The 19,680-nt window shown below is 48.4% G+C and overlaps 10 protein-coding genes across 10 annotated transcripts, besides 24 other annotated features; all 10 read right to left on the reverse strand.

Moving 5' to 3' along the window:
• On the reverse strand, nt 1-652 carry Tc00.1047053506865.79 (hypothetical protein, conserved; the record flags this gene model as incomplete). The annotated part of the gene is made up of 1 exon (XM_804617.1): nt 1-652. A coding segment is annotated over one exon (652 nt), but the record flags the coding sequence as incomplete, so codon positions are not given.
• Nucleotides 1-19,680: a sequence feature (heterozygous, Esmeraldo-like haplotype).
• Nucleotides 980-1,005: a microsatellite.
• Nucleotides 1,092-1,158: a sequence feature (T-rich).
• Nucleotides 1,373-1,395: a microsatellite.
• Tc00.1047053506865.70 (hypothetical protein, conserved) lies at nt 1,423-5,826 on the reverse strand (the record flags this gene model as incomplete). The annotated part of the gene is made up of 1 exon (XM_804615.1): nt 1,423-5,826. One exon carries the CDS (start codon nt 5,824-5,826, stop codon nt 1,423-1,425), a length of 4,404 nt encoding a protein of 1,467 aa, XP_809708.1.
• Nucleotides 3,071-3,095: a microsatellite.
• Nucleotides 5,843-5,873: a microsatellite.
• Nucleotides 5,898-5,925: a sequence feature (AT_rich).
• Nucleotides 5,984-6,068: a sequence feature (T-rich).
• Nucleotides 6,178-6,207: a microsatellite.
• Tc00.1047053506865.60 (hypothetical protein, conserved) lies at nt 6,632-9,343 on the reverse strand (the record flags this gene model as incomplete). The annotated part of the gene is made up of 1 exon (XM_804614.1): nt 6,632-9,343. The coding sequence occupies one exon, from the start codon at nt 9,341-9,343 to the stop codon at nt 6,632-6,634; it is 2,712 nt and encodes a 903-aa protein (XP_809707.1).
• Nucleotides 9,850-9,872: a sequence feature (AT_rich).
• On the reverse strand, nt 10,168-10,482 carry Tc00.1047053506865.50 (hypothetical protein, conserved; the record flags this gene model as incomplete). The annotated part of the gene is made up of 1 exon (XM_804613.1): nt 10,168-10,482. The coding sequence occupies one exon, from the start codon at nt 10,480-10,482 to the stop codon at nt 10,168-10,170; it is 315 nt and encodes a 104-aa protein (XP_809706.1).
• Nucleotides 10,511-10,537: a microsatellite.
• Nucleotides 10,731-10,773: a microsatellite.
• Nucleotides 10,979-11,063: a sequence feature (GA-rich).
• Nucleotides 11,185-12,744, reverse strand: Tc00.1047053506865.40 (translation initiation factor eIF-2B beta subunit, putative; the record flags this gene model as incomplete). The annotated part of the gene is made up of 1 exon (XM_804612.1): nt 11,185-12,744. The coding sequence occupies one exon, from the start codon at nt 12,742-12,744 to the stop codon at nt 11,185-11,187; it is 1,560 nt and encodes a 519-aa protein (XP_809705.1).
• Nucleotides 12,841-12,862: a microsatellite.
• Nucleotides 12,905-12,929: a microsatellite.
• Nucleotides 12,961-12,983: a microsatellite.
• Nucleotides 13,040-13,092: a microsatellite.
• Nucleotides 13,145-15,022, reverse strand: Tc00.1047053506865.30 (hypothetical protein, conserved; the record flags this gene model as incomplete). Its single annotated transcript, XM_804611.1, has 1 exon — nt 13,145-15,022. One exon carries the CDS (start codon nt 15,020-15,022, stop codon nt 13,145-13,147), a length of 1,878 nt encoding a protein of 625 aa, XP_809704.1.
• Nucleotides 15,175-15,205: a microsatellite.
• Nucleotides 15,249-15,277: a microsatellite.
• Tc00.1047053506865.20 (uncharacterized protein) lies at nt 15,808-16,764 on the reverse strand (the record flags this gene model as incomplete). The annotated part of the gene is made up of 1 exon (XM_804610.1): nt 15,808-16,764. The coding sequence occupies one exon, from the start codon at nt 16,762-16,764 to the stop codon at nt 15,808-15,810; it is 957 nt and encodes a 318-aa protein (XP_809703.1).
• On the reverse strand, nt 17,054-18,040 carry Tc00.1047053506865.10 (ARP2/3 complex subunit, putative; the record flags this gene model as incomplete). Its single annotated transcript, XM_804609.1, has 1 exon — nt 17,054-18,040. The coding sequence occupies one exon, from the start codon at nt 18,038-18,040 to the stop codon at nt 17,054-17,056; it is 987 nt and encodes a 328-aa protein (XP_809702.1).
• Nucleotides 18,101-18,147: a microsatellite.
• Nucleotides 18,148-18,223: a microsatellite.
• Tc00.1047053506865.4 (hypothetical protein, conserved) lies at nt 18,303-18,794 on the reverse strand (the record flags this gene model as incomplete). The annotated part of the gene is made up of 1 exon (XM_804616.1): nt 18,303-18,794. The coding sequence occupies one exon, from the start codon at nt 18,792-18,794 to the stop codon at nt 18,303-18,305; it is 492 nt and encodes a 163-aa protein (XP_809709.1).
• Nucleotides 18,941-18,967: a microsatellite.
• Nucleotides 19,191-19,219: a microsatellite.
• Nucleotides 19,355-19,383: a sequence feature (AT_rich).
• Tc00.1047053506865.2 (nucleoside phosphorylase, putative) lies at nt 19,504-19,680 on the reverse strand (the record flags this gene model as incomplete). The annotated part of the gene is made up of 1 exon (XM_804618.1): nt 19,504-19,680. A coding segment is annotated over one exon (177 nt), but the record flags the coding sequence as incomplete, so codon positions are not given.

A 19,680-nucleotide genomic window follows, 5' to 3' on the forward strand; every position in this document is an offset into this window, starting at 1 on the left:
ACACGTTCCTCCTCTGTACATGGGGCACATTCAGTTGCCGTAGCCGTTCCAGCACGCGTGCTCGCTCACGTGCTCCCAAGACAATACACAGAACAACACCAATGACAAGAAGCAACACGACAGCCGACGCACTTATGGCCGTCATGACAACCGCCTCATGTACTGATAGGGCGTGAGTTATGGCCAATATCGTTTGACCTTTTTGCCATAACGCATCCGTGTCCCGCAATTTCCCCAACAAAAGTAGTAGAAGCAAAATGCCCGCTATCATCCAAAAAAATGATGCGCACAGCAGGTAGACAAAAGCCGCAAAATGAGGTGGTCCAAGCAGTAACGTTGATAGAAATACTAGTACAAGAGGAGCAAAAATGTTTGTGAGGGCGAACAACAAGCGTACATCAACCGGTACCCATGATGGCAGCTGCAGTCCCAACACACCCTCTTGCGCAGACATACCCCCGGCTTCTTGAGAAGGTTTAGTTTTATTGCTCATATTGTGGTCACCACCGTTTGAGAATACGGCATTCATTACAATATCCACAAGCCAAAAAAGAGAACTGTAAAGTGTAGGAAACATACTCGGGGCAATCAGCACCATAAGGTGCAAGTACTGCATGTAGTTCATTAGTAACTCCAGCACATCGTAAATCATTTCCCTCTGAACTTCAACCTACACATGTATACAGGGAAAGCAGGGAAAAGGAGAAGAGGAAACATAAAAAATACCGGCATAACACCCATCGAAATAACAAGGATACAACCAGCAGAAAATAACACACACGCACGGAAATAAAGAGAGAGAAAGATGGACAAGAGAAAAAAGAGCCTCGTCCACATGCATTCTTTATTCCATGCACGATCCAGCAAATACCCCTACACAAAAATTTTCCTTTTTTTTTTTTTTCTTCCTTCTTCATTTCATCGTCACGGTGTTCGTTGGACTGTAATGTTTGCTCTCCTTTTACCTCTCCTCCTGTCACTCACTCTCTCTCTCTCTCTCTCTCTTCCAGAGATGATGATGGGGGCAGCAGAAAGAAAAAAAAACAAAAACACAAAAGGAAATGGTGGCAGCACCTCTCCCCCACACCCACAACAAAAACAAAAACACAAAAAAAAAAAGGATAAATTAATATTAAAAAGAAAAAACAACAACAAAAAACGAGATAAATGTATGGAAGCAATAAATAAAGCAAAACAACTCAACCGTTCTTTCCTTTTTTTCTTTTTTGTTCTTGCGCACAAAATATATACATGTAATTTTATGCATATGTGCCCCCGGTGTGTGTGTTCACCGCATGCGGAACAGAAACTCCGCTTCCTTCCCTTTTTCTTTTCTTGTAGCGGTCGGCGTAGCGGATATTTCCCATATTTTACACACACACACACACACACGCAGGACTTGGGTAAACGTCACACATGTGTTTACCAGCGTTTCTTCTCCATTTCTGACAACTCCTCGCTGCATCCCAGCAGTTCCACACGATTCTCGGGTGTCACGGTGGGGTGGCAGCCTTTACGAAAGGTCATCCCGCAGAGATCCCGCACCCTGTATCCAGTTACGATTGTACTTTCGTACGCATCGCGCCGGACTCGTTGCTTGACGCGACCATCCTCACACAGCCAATTCTCCACGTCAAGAAGGTAATACGGGTAAGTCGCCGTGAGATTTACAATGGACAGACAACAACAATGCGCTGTAAAGTTTTCCCAACTGCTATATCCCATCATCTCTCGCTCCACGCTGTTGTCGCGCCAGACGCCATCCACAAAATCCTCCTTCATTCCGTAAAGCATTCCAGAGAGGCAGAGGACAAGTGCCACCGTTGTGCACACACTTAGGGCAAGAAAGAACCATTGCATGTACTTCTTTATGGTAACCGCAATGCGAAAATCCACAGCTTGTTGAAGCGCACGAAGTCGATTTTTTTGCTTCTTAAATACATCACAAAGGCGACGACGCAGAACAAAGTGGCGCAGCAGCAGCTGGACGTTATTGGACAACCTTGAATCCATAGAGACGGTATGCCCGACTTCCTCAATTTCCTTAAAACTGGATAATTCCGGGGTTTCCTTTCCTTCTTTTATTTTTTTCTTCTTGTCATCTTCGTGTGCCACCGTGGTAGCAGCCCGGTCGCTCTTCACCGGCATGGAGTTAGACTGGGATTCAGATTTCGGTGGGAAAGAAAAATTTAAGAGTGTCCCTGTCGAGTCTGCAGCCGGGCAAGAGACCTCGGCAAGGAGTTGCTGCATAAATTCATCCCAGTCGCTTACCTCCACTCCCTCCAAGTGTACCTTTGGAAAGACAGGGGCAAACACCGTTGGGCGGCGTTGCCCAGCCCCCGGATTTTGAAGACTCCGCTTGCATAAACGTTCAAGCCTTTCAATTTGTTTCTTTGCACTTGTGGTGCATTCAAAAATCTGTCTCATTGAATTGGATTGATCCGAAATTTCTTTTTCCTCCCTTGGAGTTTCCTTTGTCGGATGATCCACGACTGACACCAATGCTCTTCTCGGGGCGCGTTTAAACGAACTTTTTATGGGTGTATTTTCACTGGGACTGTGCTGCGCCACGTTCTTTTTTCTGGAACTGTGACGCATGCCTTCTTTCTCCGTGCTGCTGGGGGTGTCATTGTCGGCGTTTCCAAAGCGAAAGGACATTGCTTCCATAATCGAGGGAATACTAGCCAGTGACACAGACTCTTTCCTCTTCACAACAAGAGGAGGATATTTCACATTCTTCCGCTCCTTCAGCCGTGCAAAAGTCGTGAGTTCCCCGGCAGCATTTCTATCGGTGGCCAACACGCGGTTGTTCTTCGCACAGTGCCATGGCACGCAGCTTCCTGGGATGTTGTACGTCTGCTGTTGTGTTTCTGAGGGTAATAACCAAAACGGCCGGTCGCGAAGTCCCGTAAACTTCTGAAGACTCCGTCGCTTCTCAAGCACATCTTTATACTTCAGCGAGAAGTCAGAAATGTTGAGGACCTTCTGCCAACGCTTCCACCAGCGGAAAAATGCCCCATTCCGAGAGGTCTTGGCGTATGTACTATTCTTCGCATCGCTAGTTGTGCTGTGTTGTCGTTGTTGTTGTTGTTGTTCTGCAACTGTCAAGTCCCTATCCCTCTTTGTGCATCCACGAACGGTGGTGGCAGCAAACTCCTCCGTCTCCGTCTTCAGCGGCTCCTTCTGCGAAACGGAATTGGACCCGCGTGAAAGTTGTTCGCGGAATGTGGAGAAGAGGGTAAAAAGGCTCCGAATTGTCCCCTCCCCCGTCCATTTCCTCATTCCCTTCACGTGCCGTTGCTTCCTGTGGTCTTCTTCCTCCTCCCCCTCCTCATCCTGGTCCAGGTCCTCTGAGAGAAGCGACATATCCTCAAAGCCGCGGAAGTACGCAGCGGGAAGAAAAAACCGAGAATCATTGAAGTAATCATCCTCAGGGAAATCAACGCCATTATTTGTGCCCATACCTGGATTCTGCTCCTGTACAAAGGGCTCTTCCCGCTCACTTCTATTGTTATCCTGACCGCTCACTTCCACAATGAGATCTCTCATGATTCTCTCTGCCGCGGCTTCAGACGAATCCAGCCCTTGCGCAGAATTTTTTCGCCTGTACAATGATCCATCATTGAGTCCTGGTGCTAAAAACAAGTAGGGGCTATTTCGATGTAACAGTTGCTCGTGTTCCTTTTGCTGCTTCTGGTCGGCAGATGTGTCGGTGCTCATTTCTCGCACTTCTCGGGATAGCGTTTTCGAGAGGATTCTTTCAGAGCTCCTCTTCTTTCCTTTGGGGGATTTATTCCTGCTGAGTGTGTCCATACCGTCCTGCCATTCCCGCTTCTCGGTAGCCGTGTTACTGCCATTAAAAATTTTGATTTCCCTATCCATCCAATGAGCCACGCTATCCCCAACAACATTAAGGCTGGGATTCGCATTCCTGACGTTTTGGGTGGTGGTGGTGGGGGCGCCCCGAGAGCTTTTGTTTTCCACCGCAAAACCATTTTGAAGGCGTCTTTGCAACCGCTCCGCACGTTCACGATCTTTCCGAAAGGTGCGAACAAGACCAATGATAAGCGCTGCCAGAGGCGCAACAAAAACAATGACAGCAAAAAACACAGACACTGCGAATGGAATATTATCCCTTCCAATTCGGTTGCCTACCAACCCAATGGAGGCTACACACACAATTACAAATTGTTGTACGGCCCCATATAAATTTTCCACAGGACGGGCATAAGGGTGCAGCAACGTGGTGTACAAAAAGTATAACATACAAACAAGAAGAATAAGCATTAAGCCTAGCCATGACAAACTTTCTTTAATCCCTTGGCTCATCAAGCAACTAATCGCCACTAAAAGAACCCTTTGAAGAAGAAATGTGAGACGTGCCTTACGGTAGGTGCGTCTGTATGCTTGGTACACTGGAGCGGAGACATTCGCGGACTTTCGGACTTTTTCATAATAAAGTTCCCTCTCGGTAAATTCATCCAGCAGACGCTTTTCAAGCGGGTACTCCTTCTCCAAAATCGTCGTTCCTCGGTGTGCCACCACAACTAAGAAAATCGGATACGCAACAGTGTAAGAGAGAAGAATGACTACCATAGTGGCTTTGTAAAAAACATTTACTTCATTACATGGAACAGATTGATCGTATGCAAGAAGTCTATGAACGTCTAATCTTCCACACAATCTCATCTGCAGGTCAGCTGGACAGTTCTGCGTGTGCATGGAGAAGTCACAGGGGAAGCAGGAATATGCAGACTTTTCCCAGATAGCGGAACCACTAGAACTTCGCATCAAAGTACCCGGAGGTGGCATCCATTCCCCAGCACCGCAATTAACTTCAATACACCGCATAACGTTTATCATGTTCATCAACACTGGAATATAAATGAGAGAAATGGCAATCATCATGATGCCCAGAACAGTACTTGACAGAAGATCGTACATCTTCAACTGAAGTTTTCGTCCCGACTTGAAAATACCGAAAGTGACCCACATGAAAGTAAGAAGGGCAGCAAAAATCAAAATGGAACCAGCCATACGTCCAACGCGACTTACTTGAAAGAAACGAATATCACTTATCGGTAGTAAACCAATAAAGACAATGCCAGCTATAAAACCAACCGCTGCCACAACGGCTTGTGGGAAAATAACAGCTAAGTGACAACGACGCAGATAATGCTTGTTGCCATTTTCATATGCCATCAATGCGGCAAGTGCCCGCCGGTTGACCTCGGACCGCATAACAGCCTTTTCAGCCAACGAAGTCCCCCACCCCTTTTCACACCCTTCATTGGTGGAATTCACCATAATCGCCTCTTCCTCACGAAGACGACGGAGGCGCCAGATGTGAACACCAAAAACTCCAAGTGAAATAAGCAAAACGGTGCACACCGTACCAATACTCACAAGCAGCACTCGAGTTTGATGGGAAATACCCAATTCCGAGTAAACCCACGGATTTGCAAGCAAAACTGCCCCAAGTACCATTGAAAAAAACGCGGCCAGTGTCATCATTATCCATCCAAAGGCCGCTGTAGAGCAAACCGTCAGGATCCCAACAATTGACACCAGTAATGGTGCAATGACTACAATAAATGCAAACTGCAGGCGGTAGTCTAAAGGTAACCACGCAGGTAACATAATTTCCAACGGGTTGCTGTAACGATTTTCTTCACTAAACCTGTCAAGAAATTCAAGACTGAGGTAACGAAGTGTCCGAAAGGGTTCCAAGTAGAAATCAGGAAAGCTATTCGAAGAGATGGAAACAAGAATATACATATACTGTACATAGGCCACTGTCATATCCACCAAATCAAAAAAGGTCATGTCTCCATCAGAAGGAATATATTATATATATAATATATATATATATACGCTTCTTATTGGTAAAATACAGCAATAAAAATAAATAAATAATTATTTATTCCTTTTCTCTCTATATGTCTGCGTCTATGTGTTTGTGTGTGTGTGTTTCGGCGATGCCAAAGAAAAAAAAAAAAAAAAAAGACATAGGAGAAAGACAGGGAGTGAGATAAAGAGGGAAACAACAAAAACAAACAGGACAGAAATGTATACATGTGAAGGTTGGCAATGTATGTGTTTCAAAGGCAATAACATCTCATGAACGCCATGCGTCTCCCCTTTTTGTAAAAAGGCAAATAAATGAATACATGCATTTAAATAAATAAATAAATAAATAAATAAATATATGCATACGGACGGGACAAAGGAAAAGGAAAAAAAGAAAACTTTTCTTTCCCCCCCCCACCCCCTTCCTCCCTGTATTTTGATCGTCTTTCTTTTTTTATAATCTCTTCTCCCTCTTGTATTCTTTTGCGAGCTTCCCACATGGGAAATGTAATACACGTAAACATAGTATACACGCGTGGGAAATGTAATAACAATAATAAAATTACCGTCGATCGTCCTTTACGCCAGTCAACCCGCAAATTTAATTATTCCTTTGTTTTTTTTTTTTTCTCCACCGCATTCTGCCCAACAGTAAATAAAAACTAACAAACAAACAAACAACAACAACAACAAAGTGTCTCTTCTTCTCTTCTGCGTGTGGCCACATCTTTCCGGCTTGCCGAATTCCGAAGGTCGGGGTAAAACCGTAGGGCCAACCGGGCTACTTTGGAGCACTTTTCATCACGCGGTGAAGACCGATGACGGCACCCAACAGACCGGCAATGGCGCCAGGGACGTGCAGCATTTCCTCCAGTGCGGCATCACTCTTCCCTGTTTCATACCCGCCGAGACAGTACATGAAGGCGAGGTACACCTCAGTCATATATCGCAACTGAAGGAGAATGGTGGCGGTCCAGTTTGGATGCACTCGTAGAAGCAGCAGATAATTCAATAACTTCCTCACCATCCACGGGATCAGCAAAATGGCAACTTCCGCCCTTTCAGCCATGGTTGGTTGCGTGGCGGTGCCGAAGGACTTTGGCCGCACCGTCTCGTTCCCGCGGCTGCAGACAATTTCTTCCTTCCCTCGGAATCCACCCAACGGCTTCCCATTTGGATCGCGTTTGCGCCCCGCCTTTTCCTCCTGCTTCGGAAGATCATCCGCTGCATCCGAGTGGGATTCCACAAACAAACAGCCACACGTCAAGCAGGCAGGGGCGATGTGCTCCGGATCTGCCGCCTCAAAGTATGCCGGGGACGAGCACAGAGGGGCACCAAAGTCAAAATCCACCTCAGGGAAGTAGAGGTCCACTTTGCGCCGGGCAATAAGATCACGGTAACGCCACGTGAAATCCGTCTCATCATAATCCTTGCAACGACAATGGTACAGGGCGCTATGCCGTGCGGTCGCGTACTTGTACCATCCCCGGTTCATCAGTCGGATTGTGTTCAGAAATAGGTCAATTGAAGAAACCGCCAACCATAACCAATTTGCACGGCGCTGCAACAAGGGCCGGTTCTTTTCCACACAAGAAACATTCAGGAAACGTTCCGATGAAAGAAGAAGAATATCACGCACGATACGTCGGCCAATGGTGGAAATGGTACGCACACCAAGAAGTAACATGAGGGGTGTGCTAAACTGCAAAAGCCGCTTCCGCCAATGCGCGGGATTCCCCATCTCTGCCGGAATCCCTTGCTCACCTCCTAAAACACAATCCTTGTATCCCTTCACCCCAAGAATACCACTTGACGTCAGGCTAACATCACTATGATTACCATCATCCTGACGTGCTTCGGAGTTTACATTATGGTCGGGGTCCTCAACAGTGGAAAGGAACTTCGTACCGCAAACAGGGCCTCTGGTTCCACTGTACGGGAGGGCGGCATTGTTAGTATTATTATTGTTATTATTGCCGCGAGGAGAGTGCAAGGCATCTCCTAAACGGGGTTCGTACGGCAAGACTTGGTACGAGGCAAAAAAACCACGACAGGGATCTGTCTTGTTCCCGTCGGCAGCAGAATGAGTCGTGTGAAGAAATTTTTCCCCTCGTTTGGGTGAAGAACTTTCCGTTGCCAGTTCGATGGTGTTGTTATCCGTGTTCATACTTGGGGTGTAACTCGGAGCATCCGGGTGGTAACTCCCATCGTCATCGTCACCAGTCGCACAAAGTGGATGGAGAAGTTTTTCAAACGGTCGTCTTGCCTGTTGCCCATGGTGCCGTCGCGTTCCAAGATATGATGTGGCTGCTAAAGTAGAATGCAAAGAAGGAGGGGATAAAAAAGACCCTGCCGTGTCCGGACTACCGTTTTTACTCGTTGCCGGTCTAATATCCAACTGCTCTCGCTGCTGCGGATGATCCCTCTTTGACTCCATCTCAAAAATGCTGTTATAAAACTTTTCCTTCACGTAAAAACGTGTTGTGGTAATATTATCCGCCAGGGTTTGTTTACCGGCTTCTCGCACCATAGGCATCATTGAAAGGGAAGTTGGCGTTTTCATCCATGGAAATTCTGCCCGTGCAGCGTAAAAGTACATATCATCTGTTAACAAACTCTCCACATTTTGCTTTGACACAGCGCCCATGCTGTTTTCCATACCGAGGCTGCCGTCATTCCTACTCCGACTTAGCGCACACCATGTGGAGGAAAGACGCAGGAACTGACCTAGCGAAGACTCGAGACCATTCATCATCTCCCTCCCCATGCTGCCATACTTTAATGCAAGACGACCATATATATCCTCCAAGAAGAAGAGATTTAACACCCATCGGCCCAATTTAAATAAACTGCGTCCATGTCGAATGGTGTTGATATTGCGCCAAAAGCGTTCCGCCCAGTAACCGGCAAATTGCTGTGAATCCGTTGTAAAGAGCATCGGTCGCTTGAGCAGACAAATCATCAACTGCAGTCCGTACTGTAAGCATTTGAAAAGCTTGTCTCTCCCTTCCGATGCTGTAAGGACGTAAAGAAATGTGCTGCGCGGGAGGTCATTTGGGATCAATGCCACAAACCCCTCAGACTCGTCCTGGAAGTATCCCTCCACACGCACCTGTGTGCGACAAATAGAATCCCGTTGACGCATTGAAATCTCCATCTCAGACGTCTCATTATCCCCCTCGCTCTCCCTGCCAAACTTGGCGGGATAAATAACACTCAGGAAAGGATCTCCGGTGGTTTTAGGGGTATTGGGAGCAAAAATGGCCTCCGTCAGCCCATGATCATGAATGGAATCCAGGCTGTGCATGCCGATCTCCTGTGTTGCCGTTGTACGACGGCGTAGTGTGGGCGTCCAAAAATGACCTGTACGCGGAGTGGGGAAGCGGCGAGCACGGAGTGTGGGGATCTCAGTGACTGAACCTCTTTGAGGGGACTTGTTGCCTTCCATCTCCCCATTCGTTGTGGTTGAGACATTGCTTGGCTCCTCCTCCATTTGGCCAAAAAGGGCAAGGCTTCCCACACTTCCGTGCAGGCCTCTGTACCTAACGCGTGAGGGACCCTTCGCGTCGCGCAATCCCCCGCCTTCCCAGTTGTCTTTTGGCTCAAGTTTCCTTCCTCCCTCTCTCCAGCGTTCCGTCTCCAGATCACCGCCTCGTCCTCTTTTTTTTTTTTTTGTTCTTTCTGCGTGTGTGTGTGTTTTGCTTTTTATCTATTATTTATTTTCTCTTCTTCCTACTCCCGTTTTTTTGGGTTCTCTTTCCCACGACGCTCCTCTCCCTATTCTTGCGGCACCCACGCAACTGGATTGCCAAAGGAGCAGGGAAGGCACACACGCACAAAATGAAAAGAAGTAAATGTGCCAAAGTGGCAGTCTTGCAGGGCGACATTCATCCCGCGGCAGTTGCGCACCTTCTCATCCTCACCTCCTCTTCTCTTTCTTGTTAGCTGCCGTAAAGAAGTTGTGTGCGTGCGTGCATGCGGTAAGGCGATGATCGTTAGTAAAATTAAAAAAAAAAATATTACGAAAAACATGCGATTCAAAACGCGTGGCCGCACGGCTTCCTCTCCCCTCACGGAGTTTCCTCCCCCTCCCCCCAGACGTTCCATGAACCCGTTGGCCGCAGCCGTAACGGAAGGGAACAGAGCGGGGTGACGTCACACATTGCACGCACAACAAAATAAACAAACAAACAAACGATGTGTGACGCAAGACGCATTTGTAAACTTTCTCTTAGTTATAAATAGACACCTTACTCTCTTGCGTCCCTCCCTGACTCATATCCAGTTACGATGGAGCCTCTCCGGCCCTCCTCCTTTTTACGCTGTGGAGGCGATGTACTCCGTCGTTGTGGCTGCTTTAACTCGTTTGAGCTGCGGAGCGCTTCCGGGTTCATATGCCGGGAACTTTTCTTCACGCTCTCGCTCGTCGTCTACGCGGGAGTAATGAATCCACGCAAGACCAAAGCGCTCCGTGTCCTGCATGTCCAATGCCATGTTAAATATAAAAAAGAGGGCAACGGGTGTTGCAAACTCAAGGTATGCCGACCCCACATGTGACGTGTATGACTTTACAAAGCGCCAAATGCCCGACCACCGGCTCTCGCGCATTGCAGCACCGCTATCAAGCATCATTGCTGATATATATATATATGTCTCTTTATGTGTGTGTGTGTGTGTGTGTGTATGTAAAGTGGTGTATGCACGTTCTCTCCTTTTAATGTAATGTTACCTTATTGCTGGTTGAGTGGTGATGGTGGGAGAAGGAAGCGGAGAGTGTTTTTTTTTATTGAACCTCTTCCGTAGCCTCTTCTGCTGTTTGCTTCCTTAACTCCGCACACATTCACCCGCATCATCATCAACAGCATCCGCGACAGCACGGCAAATAAATAACAATAAAAAAATAATAATAAATAAATAAATAAAAAGAAAAGGAAAGCCATTCTGCTCATATTTCGTTTTACAGGAGATACCAGTACGCCCATGACAATTAAACAAGTTGGTGCCGCAAGGGGCGTATGATGGGTCAATACATGAGCTCCTCCTTATTCACACCGCATGCATTTTCTTATTTTTGTTCTATTCATTTCTCCATGTATATATTATTTCTGGGCATTTAATCCGATTGTCGCCTCTCCTTTCCCCTCTCCTTTCCCCTATTTGCTCTTCCTCTTCAACGCCATCCCTCCCCGTCCTTTTCTTTTTTCTTTTTTCTTGTTTTGAATATGTCTCTGTGGGTGCCTGTTTGTGGTGCTCATTCGATTTGCACGTTCCATGGCAGTCTCGGTTTGTCATGCAAATTCCCCCCATCGCTCTCCGTCGTCCTCCTCATCATCATCAGTCCTCGGGGTTGTAATTCTCCCGCACGATGCGGTGAATTTGTGACGGGGTGTACTCGGACTCATTCGTTGCGTAAAGTGTGATGAGCTCCGGCGGGACGTACTCCGTTGCGGGGGAGTTTACGGTCAAGGAGCCAATGTTCTCCACATTTTCACCGTACGGGGTGGGCAGCACATCGTAAGGGTGGCCATATGTTTTCCATGGAATTTCCTTCGCGTCTGTTCGTGATATTTTCACAAGGCTCGTACAGAATACATCGCGGGGGTAATACGGTGACATCTTTAACGTTGTTGTGGCTACAAGAACAGGCACCGCAAAGTGTTTTGCGGCAATGCACAGAGGATGTGTGCCGATGGTGGCCAGAAGTCCACCGTTGGCCAACACACTCTCCGCACCAATGAGCACCTTTGTGCATGTCCCCATCACCGCAAAGGCGGAGCTGTCAGGGAGCACCTGCACCTCCGCCCCATTCTCACGCAACTCAACGGCTAATTTCTGCGTCAAATGCAGCGGAAACGGGGCGCCCTCGAGAATGATAACCTTGAACCTCACATGCGCCTCAAGAGCACTCAAAAAATAATGCCTTGTCGTGTTGCTGCATCCAATCGTGATGACAATGTCCGTTGCATGCAGCTGCCTCGAGGCCCGTGCACACAGTTCATCGCACATTCCCTCAACCTCCACCTCAAACACCTCCATGGATTCTAGCAGGCTGTCAAAAAAACCATCGATACACACCGGGAACTCCGCTACCCGCTCATCGTCTCCCACCTCACGTCTGCTGGGCGCCCGCCGCAGCGATTGTTCGCCCGGAATGCCGGTGCCTAAGATATCCGCCGTTTTCGTCTCTTCTGCTTCGTACGTGGCGTCCAACTCAAGAATACTCTCCTGCTCCGTACTGTTCATATTAAACCGCACCGTGAGTGCCTTGTGGAAGCAAGAAGTCCGTTGTCTTCTTTCATCAATACACGCTACACTGACCGGTGAGAATAATACGGACCCACTGCTCGTGCGTGAGCGTTCCAAGGATACCTGGTGCAGTTCCGAGTCTTGCGTCTGTGGCTGCAAGTTGTATGGGCTATCATTATTCTCACTGCCGTCTAATTCATTTATCCGCTGCGCCGCAAGGACTTCCAGCTCCGAAATACTCGCTGCATTTTCCATGGCGGACTTTCGAATAAGTGACAAAACCCTTCGTGTGACATTCATGAGCATCAGCGTGCTAAACTGCGCCCGCAGCACCGTCACACCCACAAAAGAAATAAGCCGCATCAATCGTCGCACTTGTTGCGTCGCTACAATATCCGCTGGACAGTTCGCACGGAGCATTTCATTGCTACTACTGTCCCGTTGCGCTTCATGGTCACGAAATTCGGTGACAACTTGACGCATAATCTTCAGCATGCCACACGCCGCCGCGGAAGAAAGACTCCTTCTGCTCCTGTTACCCTTTTTGCCGCGTCGGATACTACTTACAAGCGTCTCTGTGTTTCTTACAATGGCGTCAAGAAGGGATGCCGGCTCCTCCACACGATTGTCCATCGGCCACTTGAGCATCGTTACCTAACTTCCCCCCTCCCTCCCGCCCCCCCTTTTTTTTTTCTTTTTCCTTTTGCCTCTTTTATTCCAAACGAAAGTTGCGTTACTTCCCTTAAAAAAAAAAAAAAAAAAAAAAGGCGGAAACACACACACAACAAAAGGGGAATACAAAAACAACAACAAACAAACAAACAAACAAACAACCACAAAGACATGCAAGCACACAATAACGACAAAAAAAAAAAAAAAAAAAAAAAGACCGTAGCAACAACATTAACAACAGGAGTATTAAACATCACAATTTACATTTCATAAATAAAAACAACAACAAGAACAAAAAGGAAAACAAAAACAAAAAACAAAAACGGAGCAAAGCGCGCGCAAACAAGTGATATCGTAAACAGTAATAGAGCCATAATCATCGGCGGCGTTTTTCCAGTTGCCTTCGGCGTGCCTCACGCCTTAGCACAACTGTTGCCAATCGTTTAATTTGTTCTCGGGTAAGGGGATCCTCATTGTCAAGCAGCGTCACGCTGCGCTCAGCATCCTTTAATACCTCCTCGTCAGAAGCTGTGCTTGGACAGAAGGAGGCCTTGACATCTGTTGTTTCGCCGGAGGGCAATATACCAAAGCTGCCCATTTCTTGCTCGGAGGCAGCACTATTATCCACGTCATGGGAGCTCTCACGCCACGCGGCGCCTGTCGTCCCTGGAGATGGAAGCGCAATTCGTGTGTTGCTGGGTGGTACCACAACGAGCATTAAGTCCATTTTAACCGGCGCATGATCACGGCTGATTGCCTCGTCGGCTAGCGAGAATATTTTTTGCATAACAATGCGCATGTTTGTGATGTAGTTTTCAGCCGTGGTTAGGGGCACGGAGACTTCAGGGCGATAAGTTGCAACGACGGCAGCGAGCACATCCACACGCCGCGTTAGTTCTGCAAGGAGTTGTTGCAATTCCGCAGTTCCCTGAACCGCCTCCTCACGTTTAACGGTGGCCTCCTCAATACACTTTACAACTTCATCCCGTAAACCCGACGTCACGGGAGGTAGACCGACACCGCAGAGCTTCGCGTGCCTCGTCTCCTCCCTCAGACGCCGCACCACCGCAGAGAGCCGCTCCAGCTTTGCCTTTTCCTCCCGAACCTGATCCTGCAACTGTAGCCGCGCGGCGTACTCAAGCTCAAATTTTGTCATCAGCTCATCAATTGTCGACGACTCGGTGGCCCGCATCATCTTTCGCAGGGATTCCTCGTAGGCCCGCACGCGCTCCTCATCCTCCGGCGTCCCACCGATTGTCTGCAGCCGGTCGTCACCTCCGTCTCCCTGCTGCTGTGGCTCCCGCTGAACCATAGAAATGCGCTCCATCGCACTCACTGAGTGCTGTCTTCGGCGTATTCTCTCTTTATGCAGTGTCTCTGCCTCCTCAATGCGTTGGTGCTCCGTCTCGATGTCATTCTGAAGTTTTACCTCCCGAGTTTCCAGATAATGCGTTTCCTTAAGCGCCCGTTCCACACGTAGACGGCGATCACCGAGGGCCTTGTCTTTCATTCGTCGCCCCTCCTCAAATTCATCCTTAAATTTTTGTAACGCTTCCTTTGCAATTTGATGGTCGGTATTGGCGTTTTTGTACATCAGGACCAGCTTGGCATATTCCCTCCGCCGGGTTTCAATGTCATGCTCCAGGACGGCGACAGAAGACTCGCGGCCCGCCCATTCCTCCCGTAACTCCTCCAACACCTTTTCGTACATGCTTCTAATGCTTCTTACACATTGCTGTTCAGTTAGCATCTTGTCCAGTTGCTTCTCTAATTTCTGAATGCGCAGCACAACGCTGCGATTGCCAGTGACAGCTTCAAGCGGCGGCGTTTTGTCTGCCTCTTCCTTGAGGCGACGCGCCATCTCTTTCTCCCGGAATTTCTCCTCTAGTTTCTCTAGTTGATGCGTCAGGCGGTTGAGACGTCGTAGCTCAATGAATTTACACTGCTCAAGCTGCTCCAACTCCACCGCCGTCACATCACTCGTCCCGGCACGGATAGTGCGCAGGTGTGTGTTCTCGTCATGCATCTTCCGAATAGCACGTCGGTTGGCGGTGCTCCGTTGCTGAAACTCCCGCTCCAGCCGTGCCTGCTGCGTGGCAAGTTCCCGGAGACGCTCGGTGTATGACTCCACTTCGTCTTTTGGAACATCGGAGAAAACGGCACGCCGCACCCCCGCACTTTCCCCACGCTTCTTCTGCCGTTTGTTCTTCGCTTCCGACCTCGGGCCATCCAGTACGCTCTGTGGACGCCTCATTGCCTACCGCCTTCCTTTTCTCCTTCTTTACTTTCAGACCCCGCTACTTGTATATCTATCTATCTATCTATATGTATATTATATGTTCAGTGCAGGCCTGTGCAGACACGTAGGGTGGGGTGGAAGAAGAGGGTTCCAATGCAGACACACACAGAGAGAGAGAGAGAGAGAGGGAGAGGGAGAACGTGAGGTAAAGACAATTACAAAACCACCACCAAAGAAAGAGAACAACAAAAACAACAACAACAACAACAAAAGGTCGTGAAAATAACACACACACACACACACAAACAAAAAGGAGGAGAGATGCTGCATGGTTGACAACAACAGCAGTAGGAAGCCATCAAATGCCAAATTACAATTTGGAAAGAGTGAAAAAGGAATAGAAGAAGCAACAGCAACAGCAACGACGAAAAAACAAACACATGAATGCCAAATGACTGTGGTCCACTGGAGGGAAGGCACAAACACACACTGACATTCATTTTTTGTAATGCCACGCAAAAAACAACAACAAAAAACAACGGGTCTCTCCTCCACTCTTCCTTCTCCCTACACTTCTGCCTTACATCTCTCTCCTCCCCTTCAATCCACGGAGAATAGGAGGTGGGCTGATGCAGCGTTTCACAGACTCAGTTCGTGGTGCCCATGCAACATATCCAAATATCGCATCCATACCGCTGTGAATGATTGGCAGACAGAAAGGAATAGAAGAGAATACTTCTTTTCGTTTCTTTTGTTTTCTGCAACATCCTTCTAAAAGACACCGTAGCTGAGGCTGGGTGTCAGTTGAAGTCCACGGTGCATTTCGGAAATCGTGCCTTCGCCAGGCCAATTTGCTCCTCCGTGATTTGCTCATCCCTGGCCCGCCAAAACGACAGGAAACACGACGGCACACGCTCTGCTGTGGTGAACATGCGTTGGGTCTCACTGACAAGTTCGTCCAAGGATTGCCAGAGGGCCTCCCGGTTCTCACGGGCGACACGTTCAAACACAGCGGAGTACCGCAGGGCAAAAGTCACACACATCGGGCGCACGCGCAAGTCCCCAGAAGGAACGCCACCACACACCCCGTTATTATCACCGCCCTCATCATCACCGGCATCCGCATTGTACGCTGCGAGTCGCTGCAGAAATTCACGCATCCGAACAATATCCTCCAAAGCGTAGGAATTAAAGGAACCAGGCAATCTCCAGCCAAACGACAGTCCAAAGCCCAAACGAGACACAAACGCATGGATCATTGCATGAAGTTTTGTCTCCAAAAATTCGCTAAACGATCGGGGATTCATAGAGATCTTTACCGTGTCATCATGGCCCGCCGCAACAATGTCTGCATTCCACCAAAATAAAAAATTTGTGCTCAGTTTACCATACAGCGTGGAGGACTGGGCAAACAACCGATGCGCCATGGCAGCGGCGTCGGGATCTTTGAAATCCAGTTTCACAACGCCCAATCTCCCTGACCGTAGCCGCACGATACTTGCCAGCTCTTCTAACCAGGCGGCGAGCGTAACGCATTTAGACGCCTCCCCCGCGGGAATTGGGTCATGGTGCAGCAAAGGCTCCATTTTTTCATCGTCCGGCGCCACACGCACATCCGCCTCAAGGCCCACTGGGCATTCCTCTGTGCCACTAGAAAGAAGACTTGCAGCTGCATGCAGTGCGGCCAATGAGTTCACGGCGTGTGCCCAGCTCTGTGGGACGCAATTATTCACCACATTGACAGTGCCAAACATCATCCTTTTCTCTGCTGAACTTAATCCCCTTCTACTTTGGAATTTTTTCTTTTCGTCTGCCCTTCCTGCTGTTGCTGCAATTCATTCAACGCCAAAGGTCCTTCTCATAACAGACGATGGGACGTGAAAACAAACAAATAAATAAAAAAATCAAGAAGGCACAAGATACACACGATGAACAGCAACTAATAACAACTCCAAAAGAATCGCGCAGAGCATTGCGCCTCAGTAAACTCTCTTGCACGCACGCACAAAAGCAACAAGAGCGAGGGAAGGAGATACCCCTCTCTCCTCAGTGCAGTGTAACCTTGGCTTTGCCTGTTGTTTTCGTCTTCGCCCTGTTAAGCACCTGCATGCTGCTCTCTACTCTTTTCCGCATCAATGCATGCATGTACGTTCTACCGGCATGAATGTGATAGGCGAGTGTGCTACGGAAGTTTACAAGCTGGGTGACGGCCTCTATGAGATGTTCTTTGGGCTCCATGTGTCGCCGGAAGAGCTGAAAACTGCACCAAAACACATTCGCATCCGTCAAAGATGACACGGATAGATTCCCTGGAAGAGAAGCAGGAGGCTTACCGTGGTCAAACACGAATGCAGGTGCCGCACTGATCTCCCGCTGTAGTTTTTTCGCATCCATCATGGCCTGCAAAAAGTGCCGTGTGAATACTGCCTCATCCTTGGATGCGGAGCGCAATGCGATGGCGACAATGAAGTTTCCCTTGCTGCTAAACAGCACCATCGCCTCCTCCGTGTGGTAGTGCAAGACAACAGGCTTCAGGGGGGTCTCTGGCTGCGACAGAAACAGCTCGCACTGTCTGGCAAACACAGGGATATAGCTCCATATCCGCAACTGCGCTGCCGACTGCAGCGCCTCATTCCGCACGGTTGCTGCAACACCGGCGGGTATGTGAACTTCCGCCACGAAGGCACCGTCGCTACGGCTGTTCGCGTCATTCATCACAAACTTCCGCGTGGCGGTAGAAAAAAGCGTCGGAAGAACGTCATCAAAGTTGCGATGGGCATTCAATTCTTTAAATGGTGTGGAGTGCCGCAGCGCGATGGTGACGGCGGCAAAATGCGCTTCTCTCTGCGATGTGGGGTGAGTTCCGATTTCCTCTTCCTTCTCGTTGACTCGCGACGCCTTCCACTCGACATGAATGTGATACTCACATCCGTCAAAGTCCCGCACGACCGCGTCAGGGGTTTTGTTCGCTCCCGTCAAGATGCGATCCACGGCAGCCTGAATCGACGGGTGAACCCTCTCCAGCAAATACATGGACGCACACTCAACTGCCACATGTACAGAGGAAAAAAAAAGGGGGAAAAAAAAAAGAAGAATAAAAACAATAATAATAATAATAATAATAATAATAATAATAATAAAGAAAAGAAGTAAAATAAAATAATACAATTTTTCAAAAAATAAAACAAAAAACACAAACAAACAAAAACAAAAAAACACATGTCTACACCACCCTATGGCCCAAATCCACACACCTCATACAGGTATAGATACAAACACGTACAAAAAAATTTCATCACCCAGCAAATTCCCTCACATTGCAGTCCTCGCAAACCAAGAAATAAAAGACAGGCGCCAAATACCCACGCAACGACCGGCAGTCGGGCGATGGCGCAGCAGCAAATAATGGACTCCGTTCCGCCACAATACTCCACACCTGACGGTTATCGCCGTGGGTGGACTCTTTGCCTGCTCTTTTGCAATTTTGCATGTGGGCATCCAGTGTCGCAAAAAAGCGGCGAAGCAGCGCGCGTCCGCTAATGCCAGAGAAGGCCATGGTGCCATCTTGCACCAACACCTCGTTGTGTGGGCATGCCGCGCCATTTGAGCACAGAAAACCATCGGTTTCCCCTCCATGGGCCATATTCGCACCATCCCCTCTCTCCGCACACACCAAAAATCCATCCGCGCACCACGGGCAGCGCAGCAGCGGAGACCCCACCGCAACCGATGACAAAATGCACCCGCCCTCGCCGCGGCTCCGTTTAACTCCCCGTGCCGCGCTCATTGGGCATAAAATTGCTACCAAAATAAATGAGACCTTCGCCCCTGTCTCTCTCTCTCTCTCTGTGTGTGTGTTTACGTTTTCTTCTTCCTCTTCTCCCCGCTCACCTCCACTTACGGGCGGCCAGCGTCGCTCCTGCCACGCCACGGAAACAAACAAACAAACAAACAAAAAAAGAGGAAAGACGGCTGATTTTCACCCATCAGAAGTGCATCGATCCCCGTCAACTCGCATACACACACGGAGAGACAGAAAGACGGAAATAAATCCAGACCAAAAGCAGAATTTGTTCGTCGTCTTCATCCTTAACGCTTACACAACGCTCTCTTTTCCCTCCATGCACCCCATACATTTTCCTTGGCACGAAACTCTCGCACAGAAAAAGAAAAAGAAAAAAAAATATATATATATATATATATATATGTATACCCAGTTTCTTAAATTAAAAAATGCCCTTCCTTTCATTCAATTAATTTCACCCTCCATAAAACAACAACAACAACAAAAATCATAATTTCTCTTTTCCCTTTCTTTCCTCGCCCCTTGTTCAGTTACTTCCCCCCAAATAAAATAATAACAAAAAAAAAAAAAACATGTATCCACGCGTCGCCTTTCTACGTGCATATTTGCTAAAAAAACAACACGACCGTGGTCTTTTTTTGGGGGGGGAGGGGGTTTCCCTCCCCGCGTTTTCCTTCTACCTCTTTCACTCTTACCCCACGGCAACAATGGCCTCCAGGGCGATGTGAATGGCGTTTTTGAGCGCCTGGCCTGACTGCTCCGAGGTCGTAAAAAGATGCTCTGCGCCGGCGCGCTTCGCCACAACAACGCACATCGACCCCGCCTGGTACCCAAGCAGATGGGAGAGAAAGCACACCGCGCTCGTCTC

The sequence above is a fragment of the Trypanosoma cruzi genome, genomic scaffold, assembly GCF_000209065.1.
Source record: "Trypanosoma cruzi strain CL Brener 1047053517115 genomic scaffold, whole genome shotgun sequence".
NCBI lineage: Eukaryota > Euglenozoa > Kinetoplastea > Trypanosomatida > Trypanosomatidae > Trypanosoma > Trypanosoma cruzi.